The sequence below is a fragment of the Carassius auratus genome, chromosome 38 (assembly GCF_003368295.1).
Source record: "Carassius auratus strain Wakin chromosome 38, ASM336829v1, whole genome shotgun sequence".
NCBI classification, from domain to species: Eukaryota; Metazoa; Chordata; class Actinopteri; order Cypriniformes; family Cyprinidae; genus Carassius; species Carassius auratus.
Genome location: NC_039280.1, coordinates 13,303,892 through 13,329,088, shown reverse-complemented (window position 1 = coordinate 13,329,088; position 25,197 = coordinate 13,303,892). Strand labels below are relative to the sequence as shown.

The following is a 25,197-nucleotide window of genomic DNA, read 5'->3' as shown; positions in this document are numbered from 1 at the left end:
AGGCTCCTCTGATAGTGGCCTTCAACTCTTCTGCATTGTTGGGTCTGGCATATCGCATCTTCCTCTTCGCAATACTCCATAGATTTTTTTATAGGGTTAAGGTCAGGCGAGTTTGCTGGCCAATTAAGAACAGGGATACCATTGTCCTTAAACCAGGTGCTGTTAGCTTTGGCACTGTGTGCTGGTGCCAAGTCCTGTTGGAAAATGAAATCTGCATCTTCCTAAAGTTGGTCAGCAGCAGGAAGCATGAAGTGCTCTAAAACTTCCTGCTATATGGCTGCGTTGACCTTGGACCTAAAAAAAACACAGTGGATCAACACCAGCAGATGACATGGCACCCCAAACCATCACTGACTGGAAACTTTACACTGGACCTCAAGCAACGTGGATTGTATGCCTCTCCTCTCTTCCTCCAGACTCTGGGATCCTGATTTACAAAGGAAATGCAAAATTTACTTTCATCAGAGAAAATTATTTTGGACCACTCCACAGCAGTCCAGTCCTTTTTGTCTTTAGCCCAGGCGAGACAGTTCTGACGCTCTCTGTTGTTCAAGACGGGCTTGACACAAGGAATGTGACAACTGAAACCCATGTCTTGCATACGTCTGTGCGTAGTGGTCCTTGAAGCACTGACTCAAGGTGTAGTCCACTCTTTGTGAATCTCCCCCACATTTTTGAATGGGTTTTGTTTCACAATCCTTTTCTTGTGCAATGTGACAATGGTTGTCTTTTGGACAACTGTCAAGTCTTCCCCATAATTGTGTAGCCTACAGAACTAGACTGAGAGACCATTTAAAGGCCTTTGCAGGTGTTTTGAGTTAATTAGCTGATTAGAGTGTGGCATCAGGTGTCTTCAATATTGAACCTTTTCACAATATTATTTTTTTTGAGATACTGAATTTGGGATCTTCCTTAGTTGTCAGTTATAATCATCAACATTAAAATAAATAAACATTTGAAATATATAAGTCTGTGTGTAATGAATGAATATAATATACAAGTTTCACTTTTTGAATGGAATTAGTGAAATCTACTTTTTGATGATATTCTAATTATATGACCACCACTTGTGTGTGTATATATATATATATATATATATATATATATATATATATATATATATATATATAAAAGTATGTACATGCACACAAGACAGACATTAGCAAATTTGAAAAGCATGAATTCCAAATTAAATATTCAAACACATTAAAAAACATAAAAAATCCCAGGACTCTGTCTGCCCTCTGTTGTCCTCTAACTAAGTGGGCCGTTTCAAAAGGACACATGTCCTCCATTTTCCACAGACTGTTTTCTCTCTCCCGTCAAGGGCAGCCGGCCACGTGTCATATTTTACCCCGATTTTTACTTTGATGGCCTGTCTCTTTTCTCCTTCAGACAACACACGCACACACTTGGTGAGAGATATCCATTCAGCCTCCCCTGTTCTCCACACAGTGGGATGCTCTTCATCTCTCCTCGTCTAATCTAACACAGATCAGTGGCTTAAACGTATTAGTGTACGAGGTGAGGTAAATCTCCTCCATTCACTAACTCTGAAAAATGACACTGCTGGATTAGCGGCAGCCACAATCAGAGCATTAAACACACATGCACATTTACACCAAGACGCAGTCAATAAAGCACTCTTAATCACGGAGGTATTCAACAGGAAGGAGAGCGTGTATCCTTGAGAGATGTGGAGGGCCACACATCTATCAAATCTCTCCTATGAGCACTGGACCGCTCGTATAGGCAAGGAGGTGGGGCGGCAGTCAACTCCAGGAAATAAGAAAATGATTAAGAGTGATTTAACGTCACAGAATGTGGAGAAAACGCACATCTGTCCGACAGAGAATGATGTTATTACACCACCTTCCATGTGCTTCTTCGCCTCTCTGCTGCCTTTCTTTAGCTCTCGCTGCAGTTTCATCTCTAAGAGTGATGAAGCTTGTATATAAACTCAGTGATTGGAAACTGGGAGAAAAGTGAAGAACTGACACGAGGAGCCAACATCAAATCAATACAATTTGCATCAGGTTGAATACTGCACTCGTAATGAAATATGGCCACACTAACCATTACAAAAAAATTAGATGGGGGACACTGGGATATCCACTAGTACATCTGGATGCATGAAGACTGTTTATGAATTAACTTCTACATCGATTTCAGTTTGAAATAGTGTGTGGCCACACGTACACCTTAAAGGGGTCGTTTAACAAATAATGAAAGTTCTTGCATCCTCTACTCATGTCTCATACCTTTCCAAACCAATGATTTTTTCTTCCATTAAAATTATGTTATTTAGCAGGTTGTCCAGGCTGAAATTGGACATCCTCACTCATTATCTTGTCCAGCAGTCTCAAATTTCAACAGAATTCTCACTCTGCACAACCAACCTGCCATGGCGATATATTTAACAATCATTCAGGCCATAACTGATCTGAAATAATATGGCATTTAAAACAAAAAATATAGTGTCAATGTTTTGGTTAGAGTCTATCCATGTATGCACACATTAATTAAAAGATTTAATAAGTATTATGCTTCCCTCTAGTCAGTCTGGTAGAGGCACACTTGCTGTCCTTTGTAGTAAAATCACAAACGTATATATGTATATATAATATGAATATAAACACACACACTCTCACATAACGTAATTCCTCAAATAAAAACTGGGGCCTTTATTTACCTGAACTGCAGAAGGTATTAGGCTTTTATTTGAAGCAGGTTTTATTAGAGGCAGGCCTTTATTTCTAATTCCATCTGTTTGATAAATAATTTTTTTAAATAAACTGTTTTAAATTAAAAGAGATAGCATTCCAGTGAACAGAGATCATACATTTTTTGAGAAATATAAAAAAAAAATCACCATATACAACAACAGCCAGAAGGGCGAAAAAGGAACTTAGGTCAGAATTACGTTAATAAAAAACACCATCATTGTGTCAGTTTGAACCCTGTAAATGAACAAAGTGTTCATTTCAAATACAGCTACTACAGTATTGCTGGTAGATCACAATAAGAGCATACGGTAGCTATGTAAAACATATTTCTGGTTTGCAGCACACCAGTATCTGATTAACGTTACAGACAGTATCTATAACTAGCATGAATGTGACAAAAAAAAAATAATATTTTTTTTTCCTCTGAGCTACACAAGTTAACAGTATGAATATGGAATTACATTTGGTTCAATAATAATGAACGAAACTTTATAAAACTGAACGTAAATTTTTCAGAAACTATTTAAAATATGCAATTACAAAAGAAAAAAAAAAACACAATGGAAAAAAAATTTTCAGTCGCAGAAATTTAGCAGGCTCTTCAAATATGCTTCATTCTTTGTTAATGTTTTTCACGCTAATAGTGGATTCTGAATTCATTGCCACAGATTTCTCTTATGCTTCGCAGTTTTTTGTTTGGTGTTTTTCGTCACAGTTAAGCCCGCCCCCACGAGAAGTTTGTGTCAAAACACCGAACGAAAAACTGCGAAGCATAAGCAAATCTGTGGCAATGAATTCCGAATCCCAGATTAGCGAAAACAAGTCTTTGAAAAACATTAACAAAGAATTGAGCATATTTGAAGAGCTTGTTAAAATTCATTTTTTCATTTTCATTGTGTTTTTCTTCTTTTGTAATGGCATATTTTTGATAGTTTCTGAAAAAGTTACGTTCCGTTTTATAAAGTTTTGTTCATTATTATTGAACCAAATGTAATTTCATATATGAAAACAACAAAAAATCTGAAGTAACGCTTAGGGCTGGGTACCGAACTTCGATGCCTTTATGGTATCGAACGAAAAACTTCGATACTATGAGTATCGAAAAATTATTTATCTTTCGGTGCCAAATGCCAAGCGGACGTTTTTCTTTTTTTTTGCCATGCGGCTGTGTCTGTGTGAGCTTGTAGTAGTGATCGACCGATATTGGTTTTTTATAACCGATACCGATACCGATTATTTGTATGTTTATGTACCCGATAACCGATATGCAGAACCGATATTTATTTACTGTTATACTTCTGTTTCTGACAATTATTACAACACAAATGAGCTGAAAAAAACATTTTATTTATAACAATCACTCCCCCCTTGCATACAAAAAAAAAAAAACATTATATTTATACACAAATAAATAGAGGGATCTGAGTCCAAAAAATTTAAGTGCACTGTTACTAAGTGTCTTTGTTTTAAAATAAAAGCTTTGATGAGGTAAAAAAATAAAAACAGGTAAAAAAATAAAGCACAAAAATGATTCTAACATATTGGTGGGGGCGGGAGGGCTATTTAGGAGTGCATAGCTATTTACTCCCAGCTAAGCAGAACTAGGTTTTAGTGTAGAAAACAGAGTCTTTCAGCATTCTGCCCTGTAAGCCTGCTTCCTTCAAAAATGTCATGCAGTGGCCGTGCTTGAGGCTTCCTGATCATCAACCCAGTCAGGTGCTGAGCAATATGAACGAACTTTTTTTCCCGAGACTATATAAAGTTAAACAGCACTTGTCAGTTGGCATTTTATGATCTAGATTCAATCTAACGTTAAATCATGAAATGCCAACTGACAAAGTGCTGTTTGACTATAATTTAATCAACCGCGATCGCGCATGGAGATAATAAATAATTAATTTCCACAAAGCGGGATATGTAGCCTATATGTGTATTAGCGAAATAATTGTTATGTAGTAAATGATAATATAATCTAGGGTGTTTAAACAAGATAATCTTGTCAAAAGTTTCATTCAGTGGCATTGCTTGAGGCTTCCTGATCATCAACCCAGTCAGGTGCTGAGCAATATGAACTAACTTTTTTTCCCGAGACTAGCTATATAAAGTTAAACAGCACTTGTCAGTTGGCATTTTATGATCTAAATTTAATCTAACGTTAAATCATGAAATGCCAACTGACAAAGTGCTGTTTGACTATAACTTAATCAACCGCGATCGCGCATGGAGATAATAAATAATTAATTTCCACAAAGCGGTAGGCTATATTTATATGTGTATTAGCGAAATAATTGTTATGTAGTAAATGATAATATAATCTAGGGTGTTTAAACAAGATAATCTTGTCAAAAGTTTCATTCAGTCGCCGTGCTTAAGCCTCCAGATCATCCGTCAGTTGCTAAGCAATATGAACAAACTTTCTCTTCTAGACTAATGGTGAGCAAATACAACAGATAGAGAATTAAATTCAACGCTTTTATTTTCAACATGCACTCATTCATGTCTGTTTTATTTAATTCATGTAAAGATACGTACTTTATTGGGGCAGGACATGATGAATTACACTACGTGACTCAATGAGTTCGTCTCAATTGTTTAGAAACAAGCTGCATAAATTAACTATATCAGGAATTTATGTCTCAGATCTCATTTGTGCATGTCTGTTATGTTAAATAAAGTTGATTAATTAAAGCAAACCAAGTAGAACATATATTTACCTGTGCACTGAGTTGTTGTTGACTGATCTCCTCAGACACCCGGGCTGCAATGGCGGAAATCTCAAAACGGCCACAAGATGGCGCCGTAAATCGGCGAATCCGATATTACAAAACCGATACCCGATTATGGAAAAATGCTTAAATATCGGGGAAAATATCGGTAAACAGATACATCGGTCGATCACTAGCTTGTAGCATACGTGCATGTAAGGACCCAAATTCGCCGTGATTGGCTGTCCACCACCACGTGACGGGACGGGACGGGGAGGATTTCTGAAAAAACACGCAGTCACACAACACAACTGTAGTTGTTTTTTCTCAAAACGTTTCCGGCTACACTTTATTAAAGTCATGCCGAGTGTTACCAAAAGTACCAAGAGTGCAACCAAAGCTGGTGTTAATGATGCATTTGTTTGGATGAGTGTTTTGCCCTCCCTCCCTGTTTAGTTTGGTCTACTCTATTGCGTATCTTGAAATGCCCCTTTCACGTCGTCTAAAAAACAGAGAGAGAGAGACAGATTTATCCGGTACAGTGAATTTCGATACTTGAAAGATGAATTCATTATCTGTACGCGCATTGTCTGAAATGCTGCTCACAGTCCATGCTTTGAATGAGTGAGCGCAAGCTCCGAACGCGCGTGAATTGTTTAAAACGCTTGAATCAGCAATATTTAGAAACAAATGCAAACGATCGGCTATGATCCGTTTCACCCCTTCAAGCGAGTGAACAACGCGAAGCAAGTGAAGTTAGTAATTTTACATCACTTTTCACGATAGCCCATCGGACTGGAAAACACAATAGCCCAAGGAGGTGGGGCTAACGATTTTGCGAGCCCTGCACCTCAGATCTATTTGTGAAACACTGGTTTCCACACTGGTTTCGTTAAACAAAATAAATTATTATTTTAAAACATTGACTCAAAAGAATCATGGGTTCACTAATCTGATCATGAACTTGTATTACCGAGTCAAAGATGAGCTATTATTGAACATCTCGAATGAATAAAGACTTCAAGTTCATCTGTAAAGCACATAAAGCTATTGTTTGAGTCTATTTCATGCATGATTCGCATGGATCTGCTAACTGAATGCAAAGAGTGAGTTCTAGAAGAATGTTTGTGTCTTGATGAGCATGTATCGCTCACTTGGAGTCGCTAAATTAACAGCTGTTGTTCTTTTTTTTTTTCAACGGAGGATCAGTTGCCCGATTGGTTAAAATTGAAAATTTAAAACTGTTTTTCCTTAAAAATAAAATTAATAAATGACATAAAAACAGGGGCTTTTGCGTTATGATGTGGTGGGCTGCTGTGGGCCAGAAAGCCTGGGCAACTTTTTGGTCCCAGTCCACCGCTGAATAGCACACCCCTATCCAAAAAGCACAACCAGTTGTATTAATAATGTTATCCTGAGTGTGAAGTGTTACCAGAATTTGTTTTAATTAAGGTGAAAAATAAAAGTTTTGTGTTTAATGTATTTGTGCTAATGTTGAAATGGATTTCAAAACATATGATATCGGAAAAAGTATCGTTAGGAACCGGTATCGAAACTGAGGTATCGAAATTGGCACCGGATCAAAAGATTTTGAACAATACCCAGCCCTAGTAATGCTACTCTGGATACTGTAACTTTGATTAAAGTCAAAAGACAAAAGTCCTGATAGCATAGTCAACTGCTGGTATCCAATAGCATTCAGCTGCAATGAAAAATCTGAACAAAACTGCTTAAAAATAACATCGTTGCAGCTTAACTTGATAAATGAAATGGTGTTATTACCCATAACATAATATTTGGTAGTCAGTCCTCCTGCTCAAATCACCATCCTCACCATCAGTGAGTTTGTTAAACAGCTCCTCTTCGTCTTCCTCCGCATACTTTAAGGGCCCTATTTTAACGATCTGAAACGCAAGTGTCAAAGCGCGAAGCGCAAGTAACTTTGTGGGTGGGTCTCGGCGCTGTTGCTATTTCCCGGCGGGATAAATGGCTCTTGCGCCCGACGCAAATCTAAAATGGGTTGGTCTGAAGTAGCTTCATTATTCATAGGTGTGGTTTGGGCGTAACATGAAATAATCCAATCAGAGCGCCATCCAACATTCCCTTTAAAAGCAGGTGCGCAAGTTCCATTATGGATTGCTATTATTATAGCGTAGCTATTTACCAGGCGCACGCCAGGAGCGGTTCACAGCCAAACCAATTTGTCAGATGTCCTTATATACATATATGTCTTGCCACTATTGGGCAAACAGGTCTGATCCTTAATTATTACAATTAGCCTGAATAATTTGTAAGCTAGATCTATGCCTATTTTTTCACATCTTCGTGGCACACCACAATGATTTCCGTCATCTCATGTGTTAATATTTTTTTAGTGTAACAATTTATGATTTGCAAAAATAACTGTTGCATCTGTGTAGATTACATGAGCAAAGTGTATGCGCGTTGTGCACGCTATACATTATGGTCAAGCATGCGCCCTTAAAATAGCATAATAAACAACGCGCCACTGACTTTAGACTAGGTTTTTTCTGGTCAGTGGCGCAATTGTTTAATGGAACAGCAAAATAGCACCAGGGATTGTTTGCACCGGAACACACCTCCTTTTTTGCGCTGAACCGCCCAGGGAGCGCAAGTTCATTCACTAGTTTAGCGACGTGCTTCTGTGGAGGGAAAAGCGCGCTTTGCGTGGGTGCAAAATAGCAATGACACATGCGTCGGTGTACAAAGTCAATTGCGCTGGGTGCAAGATAGGGCCCTAAAACTCTTTGTTTAATTTTAATTTTCGTCTGGATGCCATGCTTCTCAAGTTCATTTTCAATAAAGTTGTTTAAAAGTCCGTCACTGGCACTAAATGAGACCCATGTTAAATCCAGTGTTGCTATTACCCCCTATTGGCACCTGTACATTACGATGAAATTGAATGCACATTATATGAAAGGCACTTATGAGTGTCACGGTTATGGACTTTCTGTTTCCTTTTTTGGTCACCTTCCTCCTAGTTTTGGTTAATTGATTCTTCCTACCTGTTTCCAGTCCCCTCATCACCATTGTTTAAATACCCGTTCTGTTGAGTTCTCCCTCGTCCGTGATTGTTTGTATTTTTCAATGTAGATGGTTGTAACCTAACCTAAATGTGTTACTGCTGAATGTAATCTAGTCTGTTGTCTTTATCCTCCTTCGTTGTAAGTAAACTCCTAATTTATTCCAGATCCTCCTCTTGCACTTTATTTTACGTTTAGCACTACCTTAGTTTCTAACAATGAGATTATCCACAAAATTTCCCCCGGCCTTTATTTGTCCGTGTTGACCAAGCCCCCGGCCACTATCAGAGGCCAAGCGTTTATTTGACTACCGGTTTTTATTTGAGGAATTACCGTATTCATATATGTAACAGGCACAGCGTATTTATCTTTAATGACTGATAACTCAAAGGGATAGTTCACCCCAAAATTAGAATTCTGTCATTAATAAGTCATTCCAAGCTGGTAAGACCATTCATCTTTGGAATACACATTAAGATATGTTTTATGAAATCCAAGAGTTTTCTGACCCTGCATAGACAGCAACGGAACTACCGTGTTTAAGACCCAGAAAGGTAGTGAGGACATTATTAAAATCGTCCATGTACCATCAGTGGATCAAAATTAATTTTATGAAGCTACGAGAATACTTTTTTTTTGCAAATAAAACAAAAATAGCAACTTTATTAAACAATTTCTTATTTTCTGGGTCAGTCTTCGCTGCCATTCACAAGATTATCATGATGCATGTTGAATTAAGTTGTTCCTTTTCTTTTCTTTGCTCACAAAAAGTATTCTCGTAGCTTCAAATTATGGTTGAACCACTGATGTTACATGGACTTTTTTAAGGATGTCCTTACTACTTCTGGGTCTTCCATTGTTGTCTATGCAGGGTCAGAAAGCTCTCGGATATCAACAAAAATATATTTTTTGTGTGTTCTGTAGATGAAATAAAGTCTTACAGGTGTGGAACGACATGAGGGCGAGTAATTAATGGCACAATTGTAATTTTTGAATGAACTATCCCTTCAAGTTTTGCTTTGTTCTCTTCATATTAAGCTGCGGTTTTAATATTTGGAATGTATGGCACGATCAAATGGACTACTTTTGTGTTACTTATGTTCTTTGTAGCTTGATAGCCATATTTATTATTTATTTTCATTCTATGGAAACAACATCTGGATATTCTGCTAAATATATCTTGTTCCACAGAGACAAATTCGTGCAAGCTTAAAAGAGAGACTGATTTTCAAACGCAGATACATACAAGCACACAAACAGACAGACAAATACATGTACACATGCGCATAAAAAGAAATATCTCACCTTGGCATTTCCCTCCATTTGTGGGGTCTCCATAGTAACCAGGTAGACAGATCTGGCACTGCGGCCCAGTTGTGAGATTCTTGCACTGCTCACACACACTGCCGTTAACACACGTACTGTGGCCGTTACATTGACATGCTGAAACATACAGTGAGAGGAGTGTGTGTTAATTTGATTCGACTTTTTTCACAAACGGCTGCTGTTTAGTACATATATGTGTGAACGTGTGTTTTTATGTTTACCTGGGCAGGTTATGTAGGCCCAGTTATAGCCCTTTTCTCTTGAACAGACACTTGTGTCCAATACCCTCTCTCGGCTCTGTCTGCTCAGGCTTCTCATTGGTCCACGGTATGATCCCTCAATACACTGGCCCTGACCTGTGTCTGTAGGGTCTCCGCACCAACCGCATTCAGGATGTTCCAGGCACTGACCACATGTACGATGACCTGAGCAGTTCTGAGCTAAAGAGAGAGAAGTCTTAATCAATTTTAGATGAACTAGTTCAAGATAATTGAGTATTTGCCAACCCTTTCATCCTCATGTACCGTCACCATCACATCAGTAGCGATCAGTGTTGTTATTGCAAAAAGTACATTACATTGCTTAATCTAAAACTAAATTGAAAACTATAAATATAAAAAGCTAATATTAAATCTACACTATTTTACTTTTATTATACTTATTATTATTATTATTATTATATAAAATGGTTAAAAAAAATGATAATAATAATTAGAGAGTCCATCTTCCAAACCATTATTTGATCAAAATACAATTACACTTACAAACGTATAATAATTATTTATATTTAAGTGCAGTCAATATTTATTTGTATATTTAATAAATACTATAATAGTAAATAAATACTCAAATAACTTGGTAACCTTTAAACTAAGCAGTAAAATAGCAAGTAACATTACTATGTGTAAAGCCATCAGGCCATCAGAGAACATCTGCGGCAGGCAAGTAGCAAAACATTTTGGTTATGTATATAAGATCAGATACATACATTACATACTTGACGCACAGTGAAACAGCAGTTCCGCTTTGCTGCTTACTCACAAACTCCATGTCTGAGTAGAGGCAGCCCACACACATGGGCCTATTTACAAGGGTCTGTCTTTTTCAGTGCAAACAACCAGCTTTAAAGCTTTCCACTGAAGTGTGCATGAAATATGGCATTTAAAGTGATGTTTTTTTTTTGTTGTTGTTGTCGTTTTATTTTATTGTCAAGCAATTAATTAGTTGTTTAGCCCAATAGAACAGACCACCACAGGAGCGGTCTTATTGATCTACAGTAGGTACATGTAAAAAGTGCAGTGACAGTCACTGGAGCTGACAGAGAAAAAAAGAGAGACATAAAACAAGAACAATAAAAGCCTAGAGACCAGCTTAATTTATCTAAATGAAATAATGAAAAAAATTAGAGAATACAAATGCATTTTCACGGTCTGTCAGTGAAACTTACAAGACTGCCAGATTTATACGTAAGACATGTGGCAAAGTGTTAGCAGCTCCTAGAAGTTGCAGCAACTAGTTTATATTCAGAATTTTTCTATATCAGTTTTACTGCAAGCACTGAAATGTTCTGCAACTCCGTGTTAGTATCTGACCTTTTCATTTCAAAATTAATCGAGTTTTGTGCCATTACATTATGAATGTGTATTCATACAAAGTGTCTGACATTCAGAGTGCTAGACATTTGAGACACATGGGAGAGTCTCATATGATTTACATTTTCTCTGCCAGTAGGGGTTGTCTATAACAAAGTTTCCTAAACCCCTCAGTAATGACCTCCTTTCATTTTTAGACATTTGCGTGTGTGGGAACAGAAAATGTATGCAGCCAATAGGGACAGAAGTAGCGTCCATCAATGTACCCCTCAACCAGACCCCGTCTAATGGGTCCTCAGACAGCGTGAGGGTCAAAAAGTGTCTCAGGGTTAATGGCGAGGGCAGATTCTAGAAGATGTGGAGAGTGTCATTAAAAACCGGGCAGAAAGGCACCCTGAGAGAACGCTGCCACAGCCAGTGTGATACTCAGAAGTGAAAATAAGACTCTCTCAAGTGCCACAGTGTTTGACCTACCTTATAATATTCTAAAATGTGCTGTTTGGAGACACAAAGAGATTCTGTTTAGAAATTGTAAAGGCAAAGTTACTCCTACAAGGAGTCTTTCAGGCCATTATCACAACTGCAGGTTTAAAATATTGTTCATAAGAGTAAAATAAAAGATAAAATAAACTAATATTTAAAATTACTTATTAAATATTATATAAATATATAAATAGATATATAAATATAATTATAAAAAAAAAAAAAACACTGACATGGGGAATTGAAGCTGTTTTGATTGATGCAGGATGTATACAAACATCTTATCTAAATGAATAATGCATCACATAGAAAAAAGAAATGTGAAAAGTTTTTTGACATAATCTGTAGAAGTTCTGGGCATATTTGCATGTTCTTTTGCGTTCTTGATCTAGATTTCCACAGCGCACAGATGTGTTAGGTGAACTCTCTACCCAGAAGCCCCTCACTCCTCCAGCATTATTCGAGCCCAGTACAATGATTCATTTTGCTATGCCATGTATTCTGCACAATTACAGAGGTGTTTCATAATTACAAACACAATTCTCATCTCCTCCTCTATCACTTTCTCTCGCTCCCTCCTTTCCCTTTTTGTGTTCTAGCAAAAGATCGAAGGATTATCTTTAGCCAAGGACACCTACACATTCATTGCATATGCAAATCTATATGACATTCTCAATGTGATGCTTTTTTTCTTCTTTTTTCTAAAAAGTACCACTTGCCTTCACTTAATAAGCACACTGATGGGTCTTTACACACATTCAGTATGAAGCTTCACAAAAGGTCATTAAAAATTCCAAATTAAATCTAGAAATAAGCCCTTATTATAACATAGAGAGTTGCACTCTTTAAGTGGCACTCTTTAAGCTATTAGACTTTTAAAAAAAGACTTTTTGTGAAATCTCCAGTAGCTATGAAAACTAATTTACCTATGTTTTTCATAACTATATGCGGGGACATTATTAATACCATACATGATCACACATCAATGTAACTCTTTTGTTTTATTCCTTCAGATGAAGCCTTTAACACAAGTACTGACGTATGTATAAATTTAACTATAAATTATAATCTGTTCAAGGCATGTCTGGCCAAATGTCAACATGAAAACTGTCTGTAGTTAGGACAACATCTGTCTCATGGAAATGTCCACCAGGGACATGGACACCTGTCACATAGATTGCAGTCAGTATTAACAAGCATAAAGCGGAAAAGAAAAGATTTTATTAGTGAGTTATTGATGGTCTGTGACTTTCTGAGAGAGGAAATACATACACATACATAACTACATAGCTATCAAGGGAGGAACATCCCCCTCAAAATGGAAAATAATGGGTTTTGCATCGACTGCTGATGGCAAGTCTTTGGGTATGTGATCTTGAAATGGCCACGCAAAATAAAACTGAAGTACTCATCTTCTGTATTTGTGTGTGTGTGTGTGTGTTTTAAAAAAAATAAATTAATATTTTTTTCAACAAAGATACGCAGTATTCAATTGGTTGAAAGTGACAAAGACATTTGTAATTTTACCAAAAATCACAAAAAAAAAATTCCATGGTGAGCATGAGACCGACCTTAAACATTTTGACAATAGTGTTCATAATTTAAAATACTTTTGCAAAACTTTTCTTATGTGGAAAATCTTATCCACAATGACTTCCAAAAAATTATAATAATAATAGAATCGTAAGATAATTTTGAACAGAAAGGAAAGTTATGACAAATGTAGGCTCACCATACAGCTTTACTTTTTGCCTGAAGAATCTTTTTTGTCTGTGTCTTTTTAGGCTGAATAATAACAAAGACTTCAAAACATTTTTGAAAACAAAAAAACAAAAAAAGACTTACCATAACAGTACAGCACAATGGACGCGGCCGACACGCTGGTGCATTGTACAGTACGATATTTCTATTATCTCAACTTCTGAATTCAAAAGGCTATACTTGCAAAGCATATTGAAGCAGTGAACAAGTTCATTTCCATTTTGATTAGGTGCATATTATCATGCTGTCATACTGTTTCTTTATCTCTGTCTGGAGCTTTGTTTAAATATGAAAACTGTTCTTTCTCTAATTAAATTATCCTCCATCACAACAGCTACATCTTCGGGGCCTTTCAAACCAAAGAATCACGCAGCAAAATATTTGCTCTGCCCAGGAACTGACTCCTTGGAGGAGGAAAAGATATCCTCTAGCAATTCACTTCCATCAGAGAGCTGACCTTAATGATGTTTATTGTCTGACAGATCGCCTCTATGAAATACAACCATCAACATCCAAGTTAACAATGCACTGGAGGCCTTTAGTCTCTGCAGTGCAGATAAAATCAATGACCAGCACATCCACAGAGAAAGAACAGTAATATCTGTGTAACTCTATAATGGCGAATGGAAGGGGAGGTCGTGGTCTCAGGGTCTCGAGGCCATGAAAGTCTTTCAGCTTCCTGAGACACTACAGACAGGCAATTTCACCTGTCAGGTTTTTGAAGTAGTGTTTTTTTCAGAAGAAATATGTTGGTTATTAAGCATTATGCCTCTCAGTTGGACTGCATATCTATTTTTCATTCTCGTCCCCATTGCAGCTGCTCATTTACACTGCATTACGATGCCAGCTCCAGTGCCTCTTAATGCAGAAGGAAAGAATGATTCTATGCGTCTACAAACTTGCTGATGACTATACAAGGTAGGTCCGCGTCAGCTACTCCTAAGGCTTTTCTGAGACGATTACCATCAGTCATTTCAGATACTTTGGCATGATTCTGTTGTTTTGGACCACACGATATCACTAGTGTATAGGGATATTTCTGCAAATCTACTTAGAATGAACTAAAGGAGCTGTTAAATCATAAAGTGAATGAGCAGAGATCTGATCAACCTTGGCCTCAGACTCAAGATACCATGCCCATGGACTGCCCACCGTTTTCACACTGACGCAGGATGCACATAAAAATGGCAAGGCTGAAATCAACTGTTCAAATTTAATTGGCTGACTTTACACGTCTTCAGAAATATTATATATGTAGTAGGGTTGCCACCTAATAGTCGACTAGAAGAGGCCTGGTCGATTGAAAATATTGATAAATTGTTATTAGTTGCTTAGTCACAGAATTCTTTTTAGGCAGGGCATGCAGCACCAACGCAATCAACTGAATGTTTTCCTTCTAACAGGGGAAGCAACTTCTTTCAGTCAAAAAGATAATCGGAATTGTAAAAGGTTTGCCTTTATGTGGTACATTCCCAATAAAAAAAACAACAACTTTGTACTCCAGTAATTTAAGCCTAAAGAAAAACAGAATGCCACTTTCTGCCATCTGGTTTCCTTTCGCGCAGCACAGTTTTCATTCATTTTCTCAATTTATTAAGTAAAAATTTATTTCTTGTATAGGCCTATTTATTGGTTATACATAGGCCTATATATAGCCTAGCTTTATCATGTTTTTTCCACCTTTACAAGCGCTGCAGGTGCGTGATGGGAAATGAAAATTAGCAAATTCTGCAGTGTAAATAACAAAACCGTCATTGGTTTATTGCACGTTATGCCCCAAAAAAAACACCCATTATTCATTAAGAGAATAGGGACAACCCGTTTAGACCATGTGCCCATGCGCGCCGACTGATTTCCCATTGTTAAACGAGCAAAGGTGGATTTGGACACGCCCTGAGTTCACCTGCGCCGTGCGCTTTAGACCATGCACTTAGATCGTTAAAATATGGCCCGAAATGTCTGAGACTAAGATCAGAAATACTTTTTTCTCTTTGTTTAGGGTCTCTGTCTCATGTGCAAGGCCGGACAGACGTCGATAATTTATAGATTTTCTGGTGGAGGCCAGTCAGACTATGACAGGAATTTATAGTGAGTTTGATACCTGCCTGTGCAGCAGAGCTGAGTGTTCACAGCATCTGCTCTCTCAGAACTCAATCTCCCTTAGGCTTACAACAGAAGGGAAACTGAGAAGGCAGAAAATAAACGAGTTAGAAGCTGTGCGTGTTCACCAGAATAGTGTGTACTCAACTCCAGCTTTTAGTCTGCCATGTATCTTAATGCACGAGTGTCCTTGATGGTTAGAACGTGAACTCACCTCCACAGTCTCCAGTTTGCCACTCCAGGCACTGGCCGTAGGGGAAGGAGATGACATACGCATTGGAATCCACACAGCGCTTGGTACTGCCACACCACATGCACTCCATGGCCTGGCTAGTGCAGTTGGCACAGCTGGTTCGCAGGGCGCAGGGAATCTTACATGGACGTGCGCTAAGGTTTGGGCTCACTGAGGGAGGAAAATGCAGTAGTAAGTATTGCAATGACCTTGTGAATTATGTAATTGAAATACTGAGCAAATATTGTCAAACTATATAAAAAAAAACTGAAAAACAATTGCATTAAATTTCCTGATAAATATACAGCAAGGTCCAAAAAAGTCTGAGACTTTGTGTAAAACCTGAAGATCAAGTATGATCCAAAGAGCATCTTGTGCTTCAATGGAACCAAGAACATTTATACAATCAGATGATCAATGTAATGAAATTTTCTTTGATTAGTAACTGAGAATCAGCAATGTTAAATATATTTTATAATAACATTTCTCTCAAATTTGAATTAGATTAGGTTTACCTAAAACTGCTTATTTCAAGGTTAAAATTATATCTTAAATCCTACATTTCAGTGTGGTCCCAGACTTTTGCACTCCTTTTTAAAACTCTGTAGCTATAATAATATATTCAGCATTTTTTTTTTTTAAACTTAAAGATGACAATGTTTATTACAACCATGATAATGGTAATGTCTATTCTTATTGTCTGTTTGTAACCTCCTGTAGAGTAAAATAAACAACTGAAATGAGCACAATGAGCAGAATAACGTGAATAAGGCATGAAACACAGAATAGGGGAGAATAGGGGAGGACCAGTTGACATTCATTCTTTATGCTCTTTGCGTGTCTGTAGGGGGGAATGTTCAACTCTCGTTCAAGGCCTAATTTGTGCTTCCCCTGAGTCTCCATACCAGAGTGTTTCAAACAGGTCCAACATACATACTGCAGCCAAGGCAGCAGAAGATGAGAGTGTACTCACAAAATTTCAATAAGAAGTCTATAAAAAAGCACGAAACTATAGCCTTGTCATTTGTTTAATACAATCTATATGGAAAAAAAAAACATTATGGCTGATGCACACACCAAATACATTCACATATGTGTCATATATAAAGCCAAGAGCAGACTGAGACTGCATCTGCATACAATTGACCATATGCACGATTACTTCTTGGCACTGTTGGGAACGTTACTTTAAAAAAGTAATTAGTTATGGTTACCCACTACTTGCTCCAAAAAGTAACTGAGTTAGTAACTGAATTACTCTATAATAGAAGTAACTCGTTTCCAGGGAAAGTAACTATTTGCGTTACTGTTAAAAAAAAAATTGCTATATGTCAAAGAATTTGTATTTTTTGAGCAGTTTTAACAAGTCAGTTGAAATGAGTAGAATAGACAGGTGTTCGTACATAACTTTCAATATTTATTGCATATCAACAGACAGCAAAAGTTTTATCCTGCACTTCAAGTATTATCTTTGTAAGAAAAGTGTTTTTTGGCCACCAGGTGGACACTAAATGTGTGTGTCGTTGTGAGATGCTTCATTAAATTAGAGCTGCCTACAACGGATGTCGACAAAGTCTTCGCTCCTGGACATAATATACACATTACATGCACGTTCTTGCCTTTGACCACAATGAATTTGAAGTAGTGCTTATATCTCCACCTTGAAAATGCCAACTTTTCATCGGATTGCTCCTGACTCGCCATCTCTGCTGCTGCTGCGAATCTGTTTAGCTGTTGATTGTGTGTGTGAAGCGCCGCTGGTGCGTGTGCTGGCATGTGCGTAAAAACACTGTCTCTGATTGGCTACCATGAAGCACATGACTCTGCCTTAGCCAATCATAATCGCTGATCTCGTTATTAACCCACCTCCTCACTAGCTGTGTGAGCCAGGGGTGCGTTCGGATTATACAGTTTATTCAATTAATGCATAGTAACGCACCGCATTTAATGTCCAGTAATGTTAACGGCGTTATAACGACGGGAAAAGTAATTAATTAGATTACCCCGTTACTGAAACGCAGTTCTTTTAAATGGCGTTATTCCAAACACTGCTTCTTGGTTTTAGATAAGCCAGTTCAGTCAGTTTTGGTCAGTCATAATCTATTCAAAAATTTTGAGGAAAGTTTAGTTTGTCTAGGATGACCAAACGTCCACGTATACCGTTTCAGGAATAAATAAGAATTTTAAATTTACGCCAGAGAATCCATTAAATCATGGCGCGAGATTGACAGTGGCAACGGAATGAGTCATCTGACAAGCCAATTCAGGCTAACAAAATTACAGCAGCAACAACTGTTGGATGAAACTTAAACAATGTAGTTTTTGAATTAAATCTTAACATTTAAAAAGATTCAATGCATTATTTATTTGTTAGAACTTATTCAATTTGTGTTTAACTATAGGTATTTAAATAATTCAGCCTTGTAGGCTGTTGTCTGGCCTTATTTATTTCTTTAAATGACAAGTGACTTTGTGTCTTCCCCACACTTGCTATACTTCAGCACGATAAAGTACTAAATTTGTTATAATATTTATGTTATAATAAATCAAAAGATGTGAAAAAAAAACTAGGGAGTTGAAATGGCAGCTGCAGCCTATGAGTGATCCTAAGCTGAAATCTTGTGGTTATAACAGTAATTTCATTTTCATCCTAAAAAGTCTTTATTTTTCGCCAAGACATGTTTTTGGTTCATGAATTAGAAAGTAAGCCTTTAATAATGTACATTTTACAGCACAACATTGAAAAATAATAAATGCTTTTTCATTTTCCCTGGTGGTCTAGTGGTTAGTATTCGGCGCTCTCACCGCCGCGGCCCGGGTTCGATTCGAGTCAGGGAAAGCTCTAAGGGAAGTCTTGGCCTAATGGTTAGAGAGTCGGACTCGCAATCAAAAAGTTATGAGTTCAAGTCTCAGGCCGGCAGGAATTGTAGGCGGGGGGAGTGCATGTACAATTCTCTCTCCACCTTCAATACCACGACTGAGGTGCCCTTGATCAAGTCACCAAACCCCCAACTGCTCCCCGTGCGCCGCAGCATAAATGGCTGCCCACTGCTCTGGGTGTGTGTTCACAGTGTGTGTGTGTGTGTGTGTGTGTGTGTGTGTGTGCACTTTGAATGGGTTAAAAGCAGACCATGAATTCTGAGTATGGGTCACCATACTTGGCTGTGTGTCACATCACTTCACTTTTTTACTCACTTTTTTATAAGATTTTAAAAATGTGTTCATGAAGGTAAGAGGTTGATTATCGAGAATGCCATTACGATGTCATTTAAGAAATTAGCCTAACTGCTTAAACAGTTACGACAGTGTTTATTTGTCAGCATTGAAATGTACTGTTATGTGTCTGGGTACTTTCCTGGGATTACTACTCTGCATATAAAATGATATGCTCTTTAATGACATGAAACTGTATGCTAATTCTGTTACCGTTATTTAACAGTGTTGCAATTGTTTTGTTTCTCAGTTTCTGATAAGAATGAGGCAGGAGAGGTTTCTGTGAGAGTCTCTACCTATGTACTGTGCATATAAAATGACCTTCACCAAAAGATTACAAGCTGGCCTATCTTTATCCGGAAGTTCTAAACAGTGCTCTGTGCATATGATCAATTCAAGGGAAAATCTCTAGAACTCCCTGGAATTGGTATTAAACACAGTCTATGTAAATGGAGATGAGAATGCAAGACCGAAAATGCTAACTGAAAGCATTATCAAATTAAGACCAAATATATTTAATAAAAGAGAAGGGATGTGTAGAACTGTGTGAATGCCAGACTTCCCATTTCTTTAGAACTCTGTGGAGCTTTCTGTGGGAGCGGATTCAGTTTGGGTTTGATGTGTAAGAACATCATCCACCACAGAACAGGTGCTGAATCACCTCCAGGTTCATGTTACAAAGGAAAGGTGAAATAAAAAACAATGAAAACTTTTTCTCACCAACTGGCTTCTCACAGATCAGCCCCTCGGTGTTGGCAGTACAGGGTTTGGCTTTGAGTCCGGCTACCTCAGCTCTTTCCAGGTACGCACAAAAGCCTGAGTCACTTGGCTCCCCTGGTAACCACTGCAGCGTGCTGGCAGTAAAGGGAGACATGTCCTCCCACCCCCAGTATGAAACATTTATCTTCCTTAGACCCACCCAGGGAGTTAGTTTCTGCAAGAGAGAAAATGGCTTTGTTCATGTCTTCTTTACACACATACATGCACAATACAATACAGTGAAACATCTAGTAAAATTCTACATAGAATGTATCCAAATGGAAAACAATGACTTATAGAGAATTCTTCTATGAATAGCATTTTTTTTTTCTGGACTGATTTTAAAATTTCTTACAGCTATTACTATTTGTTCACAAAATGTGCTGTAACCAAATGCAGAAATATGTTATTACGAACAAAGAAATACACCACTTAAGATTCCTTAAATGTGCTTAAATGTGATGCTAAAATGCGACTGTGTCACATATCTAACATAAAGCTGTTTAATTACATTAAAATTGCTTTGAACACAGGCTCAATAAGCTGCTAGCACCCTGTGTTCATAAATACTGATTATGAACATTAGTGTGAAGAGCAGAAAGGCATCTGAAGTTAAAACGACAAACAGACGGACATATTTGCAGAAGTGATAAATTCAGTGAAATAAAAAAAGAAGAGTTCATCTTCATAAACTGCTATTTGAACTCAATTTGAACTCGAATTTGCAACATTACAGACTTCCAGCTGGACATTCATTCAGTGCACCTTGACGTTTTGATGGCTAATAAGCCTGTCTTCTGAGCATTAGACGTGTTATGGTTCTATAAATACACTTTTCTTCCTGTCTGTCTTCTTTAAGGAAAGGCAAAAGGTCAACGCACAATTTAATTATCAATTCAAAGCAAAACAAACTGAATTTGACATACCCCAAACTCTCAGATTTTCCATTCAAATTAACAACCTCCCTGTATGAAAAGGTCTTGCATGCTTTGATTAAAAGGTTTAAAAGGTTTAAGATCTCCTGTGAGTTTGTGAAGCCACAGGTAGTGAGTGTGACTGTCAGTGTGAGTGACAGAAAAGAGAAAAAATAGTGGCAACTGAGAAACCGGTGAATGTGAATCTTTTTCACATCAAAGGTGGGTCCTTTAGAAAACTGTGTTAATCTTCAAAGGACAAAAGCTGCTTAAACACTGAGGCTCACACCGCAGTCAGCGAGGGAGCGGATTACGCAGAGAATCACTCCTTTCCTTTTGATTAACACCTGACAAATATTTACACCACAGCATCGAGGGGACGCCACAGATTTTGTGCAGAATGGCTCTTTACTGAAGGCATGAGTAAGGTTTTTTGACGTGTAATGTTGAAGTTTAAGCTTTACTGACATTTAGAAACGAACCTACACCCGAAACAGCTGGCACTACATCTGGGCTTGACACACAGAAACTTACCAAGTAATTTGCAAACGCTAATGTTTGTTTACTTGGACAGAAATATCTTTCAAGACATTTAAGGGTGTTTAAATAATCATTTTAAAATGGGAGTCAGAGCAGAGTGTCAATGCAAATATCCTTAAAATCAAAAACTAATTTAGTTAAACAAATCAGGTGCCCAGAAGAGCTTGTGTCAGTAAAAAAAAAAAAAACCTCACCATCAGCATTATTCCTTTACTTTTTCAATCTGCAGTTGGTGTGAAGGGGCCTTTACAGATGTTAAAAATACTGGCATTTCGATAACAAGCCAATGATTAAAAAAAGTAGCAATATTTGTATTTCTACATGCTGTAATTCCTGTCTTGGCAAAGTATTAAGTGAATGTAAACAATAATTATTACTGTAGCTCATCTTTTTTGAGTTTGACTTCAGTTTTGTGATATCTGCACAAAACAGCAGACGAGCTGAATGAGACGCAGATTCATTCTCTGCCAGCAGATGGCCCTTAAAACGTTTTCTTGGTTTCTGCTGTAAACGAAGCAGCACTGCACTTATGAACTTTAATACAGATGAAGTGAAAAAAGATGAAAGGAAAAAAATACTATTTAAACTTTTCTAAAGACAGTAAGTTCCCCTCAGACATACATTCTTATAAACTCCTACACCTAAAAGAATCGCGATTTGTTTAGCATCTCAATCAATTTTAATTGTCACATATTTTAATCGATTTTCAACCAGGCCTTAGTTAACTGCAAACATCCCTAGCTTTAAGTATCAAAAATGTACAGATAAAGTTTTGGGTTTTTATTTTTTCTCAGAATTACTGCCATTTGATTATTCCTCTTATGTGTGAACATACCTGGCAATAAAGCTCATTATGATTACTGATGAGATTATAGACACTGGCAGCTTTAATAAGATGGAATTCACACTAATGCACAGATCTATTTCCACATGTCAGATGTTTTGTCCTGTTCTGAAAACATAACTGACTGTGTTTACATAAATTTCGTACCATAAAAGTAGATGCAAGTGTATTTAACCACAGCCGCGAGCTCCAGGACAAACAAACAATACGCACATGAAAGTCTGTCAGTACATGAGTTTCGTAGGGCATTCGAAACGGCAAAAATTAAAGCATATCTAAAGTAAAAGAATAAAATAACAGCAAATGGAAATTGTCAAGCAATAAGCACGTGCCTCACAGCGCATATTCTGTGCAATGAAGCCAGAAGCATTTGTTTCTAGCATACAAACGTGCCATATACGGGAAAAAGCCAAGCTCCAATTTAAAAATAGAGAGTTCATTTTTAATACTCGCTTGACAAGTGCATATGCGAATGACATCATAGGCTATAATAGTTTATAGTCTATTAAATAAAAAAAAAAAAAAAAATGTAATTTATGCATTTAGCAGATGCTTTTATCCAAAGCGACTTACAGTACATTCAGGCTATCAATTTTTACCTATCATGTGTTCGAACCCCCAACCTTACGCTTGATAGCGCAATGCTCTACCAAGTGAGCTGCAGGAACATTACTACATCAATGCAGAATCATCCACATCCGCTTCGATGCAATGATTAATTTCGACACCCCTAGTGTCTAGTACCATGAAATTTCACTAGTATTGATAGGGCACTGATTAATGAATTTTTGACGTTGGGACAGAACTAACCTGTATGCAACGTACTGAAAAACAGGAAAGTGTTGACTCTGTTCTAGATCAATACCCAACCATTACCAAGAGAAATCAATGTAAGCTAGCACAAGCGTCAGTGACTGAGAAGGTAACTCACCTTCTCCTCCAGCTGATACTTCTGAAGCTCATCCAGTATGAAGTCCACCTGCCTGGCGGAGGTCAGAGAGACGATGTTCCCATCCAGGTTCTTACAGTAGTGCTGGGCATTATCATAACTCTCTTTGCTTGCGTTCAGCCTCAGACATGCATCTCCAACCTGACTCCAGCCCTCTCCACACAAATGTGCTGTAAAAAAGCAAGAGAAATCCAAGATTCACTGTCCAAACTAGGCCTCAATTACACAAGACCTCTGAACAATGCTAACAAATCATTCTGATCATGACATTGATAAAAGGAGCTTTCTATGTATTATACAGCTAAAAATAATTAAATAAACGCTGTTCTATTCATTGCAGTAAAAAGGTGTCATGGTTTCCACAAGATATTGAGTTGTTTTCAACATTGATAATAATAGGATGTTTTTCTTGAGCAACAAATCTGCATATAATTATTTCTGAAGGCTCATGTGACACTGGGTACTAGAGTAATGGATGATGGCCATTCAGCTTAACAATCACAGGATTGAAAGAATTGATAACTACAGTTATTTAAAATTTGAATAATATTTCACAGAATTACTTTATTGTGGGGTTGTACTCTGGGGTTTGAACGTATCACATTAAGCAGCACTGAATAATTAACCATGACAATGGTTAACCACAAACACCACCCCTCGAATTCATGAAAAGCAAAACAAAAAGAAAAAGACATGGTCATAGCCAATTATGAAACCACACAGCTCTAAAAAATAACATAAAAATAAGCCCTTTTCATTTCAGCGGTATACTTTATAAAATGTGGTTGATTATATTCTAAGATAAAGGCTGTAATGTGAGAAAGAAAGAAAGAAAGAAAGAAAGAAATAACAGAAAGTAAAAGAACATTACACCCTAGGTTTCTTGACAAGCTGCTCAGCCATGAATGGATAAATAACTCAGCAAACTTGAATAATTACTGCACTTGGAACTGACCTTCTGGTGCAGGTCAGAACTCATATGTGATGTACTATCCAGCTGCAAAGGTCACATTTTTTTCATGCTTGGATATACACGTCTATACTATAGAGTGTATGTCCTTTGCAGATAAAATTTTCATTTGTGTGTGTATGTATGCCTCCAAACTGAGCTATCAGTCAGAAATTTGACAGCTGAGAAGTGAGTCTGTCTGGCTCATGTCCTTGAGAAGAGCATGATATCAGATGCAGAGAGACTACAGGAGAATGACCAGCTTAAACCCTGAATGTAGGGCTGTGCAAAAGATCGAATGAGATTTGCATGCGCCTCTCATCAGTAAATACGCTCCTGTGATTAGTAGTATATTTCCAGCATGTGCGTTCAGATCAGGGTTGCCAGGTTTTCACAACAAAACCTGCCCAATTGATTCTCAAAACAAGCCTAATTGCATTTTCTAGGGGGGTTCCCTGATAAAAAAAAAATCTGTCTTCAGGATACTGGCATCGCTTCAACCCGTGGACATGACCCTACCTTTAATGTACATGAATTATGGATATTTACTCTCTAATTAAAGTGAGTGACTTAGATACTTACTAAGTCACTAAGTGTTTACTTTCAGAAAAAGAAAATATAAATATACATTGAGTTCACCCTGAAATCTTATAGTTTTTACATTTTTATTCAAAACTAAAACAAACAAAAACTTTATGATTTTGACCATTTTTATATAACGTAATACTGTGATACATAATAACAAATCTTGGTCAAGAAAGTGTCAAAAAATTAACCAGTGTGTGTGTGTGTGTGTGTGTGTGTGTGTGTGTGTGCATGCATCTTTAAAGACAGTCTGGGAAAAAATACAGAAAATAGGTACAAAGTGTAGGTAGAAAACATTTCTTCCCAAAGGGAGACAAAAATGTTAATAATACATCAAACAACTGCATCACTTCCTGCTCTCAAACTAGATCAGATCAAATAAATCAGGCAGAGATGCCCTCAGAGTGTGGAAAGCGGTTTCCTTTGTTTTTGCATCTGAGGTGCACAAACTCACAAAATTGAAACTGCTTAAAAA

General features: G+C 37.4%; 1 protein-coding gene across 2 annotated transcripts in view; it reads right to left on the bottom strand.

Annotated features, from left to right (window-relative positions):
* atrnl1a (attractin-like 1a) overlaps positions 1–25,197 on the bottom strand; it is a 300,556-nt gene that overhangs the window by 188,814 nt on the left and 86,545 nt on the right. For both annotated transcript variants that reach the window (XM_026224245.1, XM_026224246.1), the window contains exons 16-20: positions 23,171–23,358; positions 19,903–20,116; positions 15,952–16,140; positions 10,023–10,241; positions 9,781–9,918 (exon numbers count right to left, since the gene is read on the bottom strand). In XM_026224245.1, the coding sequence (XP_026080030.1) occupies positions 9,781–9,918; positions 10,023–10,241; positions 15,952–16,140; positions 19,903–20,116; positions 23,171–23,358 (948 nt within the window). The remainder of the gene's footprint in view (positions 1–9,780; positions 9,919–10,022; positions 10,242–15,951; positions 16,141–19,902; positions 20,117–23,170; positions 23,359–25,197) is intronic.